Source organism: Nycticebus coucang, chromosome 6, assembly GCF_027406575.1.
Source record: "Nycticebus coucang isolate mNycCou1 chromosome 6, mNycCou1.pri, whole genome shotgun sequence".
In the NCBI taxonomy this organism is placed as follows: domain Eukaryota; kingdom Metazoa; phylum Chordata; class Mammalia; order Primates; family Lorisidae; genus Nycticebus; species Nycticebus coucang.
Window position 1 is genome coordinate 134,833,808 of NC_069785.1, and position 9,044 is coordinate 134,842,851.

Here is a 9,044-nt window from a genome sequence, read left to right on the forward strand (position 1 = left end):
CTGAGGACAGTTTATTCCTGGTAGATGGCTGTGGAAAGGGACTGTGTGGCGCAACATAACCTCTTGCAAAGTTGGGGAAATGACAAGATTGTTAAGGCATAAACAGTTCATTTGAAATGAGAAATTTTCTAAGATATTAGATCTTTTACTTTGCCACTAAATAGAGAATAAAACTCAAAAAAGTTGCAGAGGAGGCTGGTGGTATTTTAATATTTTATTTGGAATCAATGTAAGTTGGAAAGGAGGCTGGTGGTATTTTAATATTTTATTTGGAATCAATATAAAATTTTCATAAAATTAACATAAATAATAACGTTGCAAAAAATCTAGATATCCTTTACAAAGACTCAACTGTTGTTAATATTGTGTACTTCTTATTTCCACACTTCTTTCCCCATTTCTTTCTCCCTCTCTTCAGTTTTATACCTCATACTATTTCTTCTATAAATACCACCATTATGTACTTTCTACCAATGTGGATACTGTTTTATAGAATCAGAGTGCAATGATCGACTTTAGTAAACTTAACATCATTACCCTATGATTAGATAATGTATTTTTAAAGAGGAAGGAGTGAAAAACTGAAAAAACTTTCTAGTATAGGAAAGCAACTTTTAAGATAGGTGTGAAAATAAGACTAAACACCATGGTAGTATTGGAATTCAAGGACTAATACTGACACAAGGTCCTCAACATCTGGTGTCCAGAGAGAAGGAAAAACACATTACTATCAAAATTTTTTACTTTATAGTTTCTTAAAAAACAGATCCCACATTCAACATTTTCTTCAGAGCCCCCATGACATCCTTATTCCTTAGACTATAGATTAAAGGGTTTAGCACAGGTGTGAGGATTGTATAGAAGACAGACACCATCATATCTTTCTCAGGAGTGTGGTAGGAGCTGGGAAGCATGTAGGTATAGGTCGCAGCCCCATAGAAGAGGATTACTACTGTCATGTGGGAGGAGCAAGTGGCAAAGGCCTTTTTCTGGCCCTCTGCTGAGTTCATCCTGTAAATAGTGAGAAGGATAATGTAGTAAGAGACTAAAATGACTGTCACAGGGATCAGGAGCATGAGAACACAGCACAGATACATGAAAATCTCATAGAATGAGGTGTCTGAGCAGGAGAGTTTCAGTACAGCAGGGACTTCACAGAAGAAGTGATGGATCTCCCGGGATCTACAGAAGGGGAAGGTCATCGTGATAGGTGTGAATATGAAGCCATCTATTGACCCCAGGAACCAGCAGCCAGCCACCAGGAGGAGGCATACCTTATAGTTCATGAGGACAGGGTAACGCAGTGGATGGCAGATGGCTGCATAGCGGTCATATGCCATGGTGGCTAGAAGAAAAAATTCTGAGCCTGCTAGTGTCACATAAAGGAACATCTGCATCCCACATTCAGGGGCTGAGATCTTATTCTCACCAGTAATCTGGTCCCTGAGCATCTTGGGCACAGTGACAGAAATGTATGCCATGTCCATGAGAGACAACTGGCTAATGAAAAAGTACATGGGAGTATGAAGGCAAGCGTCAGAATAGATCAAAAGGATTAGCAGGGCATTTTCAGACAAGGCCGTCAGGAAAATCACAAAGATGACCACACAAAGAAGAGCTGGGTGTTTGGATTGACTGAAGAATCCTGTGAGGATAAAATCTGACCATCTGGTGTGGTTGGTCTTCCAGGTGGTGTTGTCCATGAGGTCTCACCTAGGTCACCAAAGAGAGCTTTGAGGTTAATATAATTCAACCCTCTGAAATGAATGTGTGTGTATGTGTGTGTGTGATGTCTCATGGGCTGGTAAATTTGAGGATTATAAATTACTTGTAATTCAACACAATTACCAGAAAACTAAGAATTCATAACTGTGGATCAAAAGAAGTGGTAACTTGTGCTAAAGTTGCCACAGTTCAGGATCATACTTCCTAGTGATAGATTATGTTGGTTATTAAAAAAATACTAGCAGGGCAGCACCTGTGCCTCAAAGGAGTAGGGCGCTGGCCCCATATGCCGGAGGTGGCAGGTTCAAAGCCAGCCCCGGCCAAAAACTGCAAAAAAAAAAAAGTCACAGGATAAAGTGTATATTATAAAAATTAAAAAAATTTAAAAAACCCACCTGGTCTATTAAAAAAAAAATACTACCAATGTGAAGACACAAGCACAGATAGTAAACATTGGGGAAAAAGTGAAATCAATTTTCTTATTTCTTGAGTTTTTTTTTTGTTATTTTTAATGGAAGTTTGAATTGAATTAAACTCTCTGGTTAAAGGATCTATCCAACTGTAATTTTAAAGACTCTCAGAGTTATATTCCATGTAAGAAAGATTTAGAAAATAACTAAAAGCATCACTTATGGAAAATCCATACCTGTAATAAAATTTGGACTCCCTCTGTCCATAGCATTAGATAACACTGTGAGGTATGTGGTTTCATCGAGCAAAACCCCATGCTTCCTCTGAGCAGAGGGGGGTCCTTGTGCACAAAAGACCCCTTAGAGACCTGAGGTTATGGTGTGATGAGCCCAGTTTGCTGGCCAACTGCAGTCATGGACCCAGCTTCCCCTCTTACCTGTCATTCCACTGTTCACTCTACATAAGAAAAGGATGAGAATAAATTTTGACCTTGGGTTTGATGAAGATTAAATGAGGAAAAGTAATGGAACTTCTTAGAATATTATCAGTTACAGATGAATAAACATATGTACTGTTAAAGAGTGGACATTTACAGTATTATTAGTGTCTTATGAGATACACTACTTCGGTTTTCCAGTTTTTGTATCTATTCCTGCATTTAAACATTTAGATTTGATAATGTCTCTACTTTCAGACAGTTCGGAATAATATTGCATATATACCCTATTTACTTAATTTATATAAATCTATATGAACTTTATATAAATATGGATGTATGTATGCACACAACTATAAAAACAGATAATAAGTATTTTTTGTTTTAATTTTGGTTAAGCACAGATTTATGGAGAATCCTATCTTCTTTCTGCATTCCCCCTTCCTGAAGTTCCTCTCTTTAAAGTTCCCACCACTTTACTAAATGTCAGAGAGGAAGGACTAGGGTTTAGAGAAGTCTGATAAACAGCAGTGTTTGGTTTAGTTGTTTTTGCAAATACCATCTATTTTATTGCCTTGCACAATCAGTTTTCTATGGAAGTGAGAAGAGGAGAGGGAAATCAAACAATCCTGGGATGTTTCTGATGCAAATTGACTGTTTTCTCCTGTTGTTAGATACTTAAGATGAATCAAAGACAAATTAAACTTGATTGTGCTTAAGGAGGTCACAGTCTATTTCACATAAATTAGCTATATAAAAGTGATTTTAAGTACTTTAGAATACCTATAAAATAAATGAGAAAGGCTAATAGAAGTAGAATATATTTAACTAACTCCTTCTATATTTTCTTTTAAGGAGAGTAAACCTTTTCAATTTCTGGCATGTTGTGTGTTAAATTTTAACATTTCTTACAAAGAGGAAGGATATTTAGGATTCCCTTTACAAGAAGCAGTAGTTACAATACAGGAATATTTCAGGAAAAATTTTTAAGTTTCAAATACATTTTATACTCTTTTAATAATTCTAAGTATTAGCTGGGATATGCAAATTATTAACATTTTCAAGTTTGAGGTAATGATACAATAGACAAAACAGCAAATAAATTTGGTGTCATAATATACATATTTATCAAATCTGAGACATAGTGCATTCAAATTATATTTTGATGTTATCCATTCTCATTGACAGATGGAAATTAAGCTCTGTGCAATTTATGAACAGTCCAATAAACTGTAAATTACACCCAATGACCTAGTCCATATTTGTGGTCAGAAAGAAGCAAAGACCTGCCTTGTGACAATATATGTGAAGACCTGGAAGCTGCTGGCTAAAGGAATTGAGGAGAAAAGGAGTGTAAATGGGGGAGGGTAGGAAAATCTCTGCTACACTTTGGAAAATCAGGGTCACTGTCATGAAGCCAGGTTGAACAGCTAACCTGAGACAACAGGTAGATGTGGAAACACTGTGTCTGCACCACACAGAAAAACTGGCTTTCTTCATTCTTGTTCTCCGTCCAATTAAATATTTGAATTTCCTATAAGCAGCTTAGGGCATATTTAATTTAGGGAATAATGAACAGTTGTAGGAAATATTGAATCTTTATTTAAAGCTGACAGCATCTAAGGACTTGTTCTAATGCTGATTTAACACACTTAAACGTCCCCTCTTAAGAGCCAAAGAAGTACATAATCTTATAGTTACCATTTATAGATTAAAACCATCAAGTTCTTGGGCTGTCTGCCTAGCATCACACAGCCAACCTGATGGAAGACAGCTGTCAGTCTAGGTGTGGAAACTAGAGTATGTAACTCTGACTAAGTTCTCTTGAGAATGCAGTCCTTCCTCCATAGACTAAAATTGGGATTTTAGACTATTGACTATCATTTACATCACAGAAACATAGATATGGTTGAAACATTTCTTTCTTTCTTTCTTTCTTTTTTTGAGACAGAGTCTCACTACGTCACCCTCAGTAGAGTGCTGTGGCATCACAGCTCACAGCAACCTCAAACTCCTGGGCTTAAGTGATTCTCTTGCCTCAGCCTCCCAAGTAGCTGGGAATACAGGCACCTGCCACAACACCCAGCTATATTTTTGCTGCAGTTGTCATTGTTGTTTAGCAGGCCCAGGCCGGGTTCGAACCCTCCCTGCCTCGGTGTATATGGCCAGCGCCCTAACCACTGAGCTAAGAGTGCCAAGCCTGAAACATTTATTTCTATCAACAATGTGTTTTAACTCTAGGAAATAATCCCCACTCAAAGCAAAACTAGTCATTCTCATGCTGAAAATTTTGGTCTCAGGAAAACAAATATCCAATAATATAGGAAAAATAAATATTATTTTGCCTGTAAATATTTGGAAATCAAAAACTCCTTTCCTAATATATTACAGTGTAAGATTCAAAAGACAAAAAATGCATCTTCTTTTATCTATAAAAATAGATCATGGAGGCAAATGAGAAAATGCGGTGAGAAGAACTGACAGTGTTTCGGACGCTGAATGATAAAAACAATGATTACCTGTTTGCTTCAGCAGCACTTCCTGTGTGGCTGAACTCACCATCAGATGGTGTCTTGAGCCTCATCTACATAGGCTAATGGAGTATGTCCAGGTTAAGTATGCAAGATATTAGGAAACTGACATCATCCTGGGTTTACTTTGTCCATTTGGGGAGTGGATTGCTTAATCTCCTCTGGGACTTTGTAGAAGGATGTAATTAAGACTGCTGAAGAAGCTAGTAGATCCTTAAGTTACCCTTTTCTGATTTTCTTCTCATTATTTTTTAACAGAAAAAGTCTCACTATGCTCCTCAGGCTGGAGCAGGTATAACCACAGTGTATCCCAGTTTCTAACTTCCAGCTTCTAGTCATCCAGCTGCTACATGTGTGTATCCCCTCCTTAAACTTCAAAAATAACTTGTGAACTATTGCTATTTGCATTCATGTCTTTCACAGATATAGACGTTGACTCTCAGAGTTCAATTATTGCGTCAAAGTCATAACCACTAATCAGTCACATAATCAAGAGTAAAACCGAGGTCTTCACATCTTCATTTCTATCACTCTTCATTGGGTTACTACTACTTCTATCACTCACTTGCAATCTATGTTGCTTCAATGATGCATTTAATTTCAAAGTGTTTGCTTTTTTATTTTCAATGTTGATATAGTAAAAAGAAAACCCTAACACAAATATGATACCAAAAATGTAAAAATCAACCATAATGTAATCATCCAAACACAAATAAAGCTTTAAAATTTATGTCTTGACTCCAAACTATAATTAATTATGGAGCACACATCCTGAACCAGACAATTGACATAAAACAGAGAACAAGGTAGAAGTAACTCCTTCCTCTTGGATCTTGCAAACAGATATTTCTGTTAGGTCTACAATGATGTTGATCATGCTCCCATCACATGGAGGTCTTTTCATGACATCCTTTGTCAGCCCCACACTGAAGCTCTGGAAAGCTGGAATTTCCTTTGACTTCCAGAGCTTCACATTTGGAGGGCTTATCTTGACTCCTTGCTACCTGATTTCCTGTAAGACTTTGAGAGTGTAGACTTTGATGGGACACTGATGTGTGAGGGGGAAGGAAAAAATATCTGGTGATGGTCTCTGTCAGCTGCAGCCACTATGGGCAACAGGGATCATGTGTGGGTTCAGGTTACAGCACCCTAAAGTCAGTTTCAGAGACATGAAACCTTAGAAGAAAGTGTGGAAAAAATTCTTAACGTTATTGATCTATGTAAAGAATTTATGAAGAAGGGGGAGGAGTAAGATGGCAGCTGAGTAAAAGCTTCCTTGCAACTGGGCATGGTGAAACTGGGGAGAGAAGACTCCAAGCATCTCTGGCTGGTGGGTTCTGCCCAGAAACATAGCTTTGGGGACACAGTGTGTCAGCAAGAGACTTCTGGACCCCATGAGGAGGACAAAAGCAGTGGAAAACTGGCAAGTTGTTGTGTGTGTTCGTTGCATCTAATCCCACCAGCAGCTATAAGTACAGCAGTAGTGAGATTGCAAACTGGAAAGGCCTCACCTGTGAGCTGTTTTGGTTTTTTCTGGACTTGGCACTCAGTTGAACTATCTTGGGAGAACTTGGGCAAGAGTGTGGAGGACTTTAAGCATTGTCTAGGGCCCCAGACTGAGCCGCTGAACTGGATGGAGCTAATAGTTTTTGGCTATGGGCCATGCAGAGCCATTGTGGGAGAATTGTTCTGGCAAGCTCTGCCCTCAGGGTTGCAGAACAAGGATCCAGTGAGGGACCTTGGGTGAGTAATCTAGTGACTGAGCAGCCTAAAGGCAGGGACTGAGATACCTTAAAGCCTTGGCCCTCAGGAGCATAGAGTGAGACAAGTTTTGGCACACTGGGTGGGGTACTGTGTTTGAACAGGCTAGCAAAGAGCTGTTGACCTTAAGGGAACCACCCAACCCAGCACTGCCAGAGGTTGGGGGTTTTTAAGGACTCATCAAAACCCTAGTCCAGAGGCATGGTAACTTAAAGAGCAAGAGGAAGTGAAAGGAAAATTAGGGCAAGGAAACAGATAAAAGAAAACACTCATGAAGAATCTTGGCAACATGAAAAACCAGTCCAGAGCAACCCCCTCCCCCAAGGGACTATGAGGAAGCTACTGCAGAGGATTCCACCTATAAAGAAATGTTAGAAATGGTATTTAGAATACAGATGATGAAAGGTAATTCAGAATACAGATTATGGAAAACAATGAAGGAAATAATGGAAACAATGAAGGAAACTGCTAATAAAGTGGAAAATAACCAAAAGGAAATCCAAAAACAGAATCAAATAAGGGATGAAAGATATGAAGAATATAGAAAGGGAAGAGGCGGAGCAAGATGGCAGCCGAGTAACAGCTTCCTTGCATCTGGGCACCGTGAGTCTGGGGAGATAGGACTCCAGGCATCTCTGGCTGGTGGGATCTGCCTATCATCACCCCTGAGAGGATACAGGGAGTCAGCAAGAGACTTCTGGACCCCAAGAGGAGGACTAAAACAGTGGAAAACCGGCAAGTGGTCGCGTGTGTTCAATCCGTCTAAACCCGCCCGCAACTGTAAGTTCAGTAGCAGCGAGACTGCAAACCAGAAAGGCCTTACCTGTGAACTGTTTTGGTGTCTTTGGACTTGGCACTCAGCTGAACTGCCTTGGGGAGAGCCTGAGCGGGAGTGCGGAGAACTTTGGCCTTTGTCTAGGGCCCCAGTCTGAGCCGCTGAGCCAGGCGGAGCTAATAGTGTTTGGCTCTGGGTCACAGGCAGCCATTGTGAGTGATCTGCCCCAGCAAGCTCCACCCTCAGGGTCGCAGAGCTAGAATCGGGTGGGAGCTGGTAACCCAGCGACCAAGTAGCCTATGGGCGGGGTCTGAGCCACCTTGCAGCCCTAACCCTCGGGGGCAGAGGGAGACCAGTTTTGGCACACAGGGTAAGTGGATAGCCACTTCAGCAGTGATTCCAGCGACAAGCACTTCCCTGGGAAAGCTTCTGCTCAGCAAGTGAACAAGTTCAAATTGCCTTTTAAGTGGGCTGAAGAGAGATTTAGGGTGTCTACCTGCTGGGGTTTGAGAAACTAGCAGCCTCCAGTCGTATCAGAACTGTGATTAACATCTCATACCCCAGAAGACCATATGTTGCCCAGACAATATTCAATAACATATAAATACTGCTTTGTTTTTGGTCGTGTTTTTTTTTTTTTTTTTTGGTTTGGTTGTTTTTTTTGTTTATTTTGATGTTGTTGATTGTTGTTTTGTTTTTTAAGTTCAACCTTTTCCATACAGATCCTTTTTCTTTCTCAATTTTTCTAGTTTAATTATAATTTCCCATTGCTGCCTATTTCAATAATTAGAACTTCATTTTTGTTAGTGTTTTACCGCTATTATTTGGTTTTTCAAGCCAATTTTATCCCGTAAAGTTTTCTATTAGCTTGTTTTGGTTTGATTTATAGCATTTTTGTCTTTCCTCTCTACTTGGTGGAGGTGGGGTACTGTGTCTGATCAGGTTAGCAAAGAGCTGCTGACCTCAAGGGAACCACCCAACTGGGCACCCCCAGAAGGTTTTTTTTTTTTTTTTTTTAAGGTTGTATCAAAGTACCCTTCTGTACACCTATATTGCTCTGTCTCCCTCTTTCTGTGCCTCTCTTCTTTTTGTCAATATTCCTTTTACCCACCCCCTCTCCTTTCTCTATTTTTCTTTTTTTTTTTCTTATCACTCGGTCCTCCTTTCTTTCATCCCTTTTTTGCTCTTCAACCTTCTCACCCTTCTGGTCCTGTAACCCTTAGTCCACAGGCACGAGAACTTAAAGAGCAAGAGGAAGTGAAAGGAAAATTAGGGCAAGGAAACAGATAAAAGAAATCACTCATGAGGAAGAATCAGCAGAAAACTCCAGGCAACATGAAGAACCAGTCCAGAACAACCCCGCCAAGGGAACATGAGGTAGTTACTGCAGAGGATTCCACCTATA

The 9,044-nt window shown here is 39.7% G+C and overlaps 1 protein-coding gene across 1 annotated transcript; it reads right to left on the reverse strand.

Annotated features, from left to right (window-relative positions):
- Positions 1-739: 739 nt before the first annotated feature.
- On the reverse strand, positions 740-1,768 carry LOC128588157 (olfactory receptor 2T4-like). The gene has a single exon (XM_053594815.1). The coding sequence runs from the start codon at positions 1,701-1,703 to the stop codon at positions 756-758; it is 948 nt and encodes a 315-aa protein (XP_053450790.1). The 5' UTR covers positions 1,704-1,768; the 3' UTR covers positions 740-755.
- Positions 1,769-9,044: the final 7,276 nt, after the last annotated feature.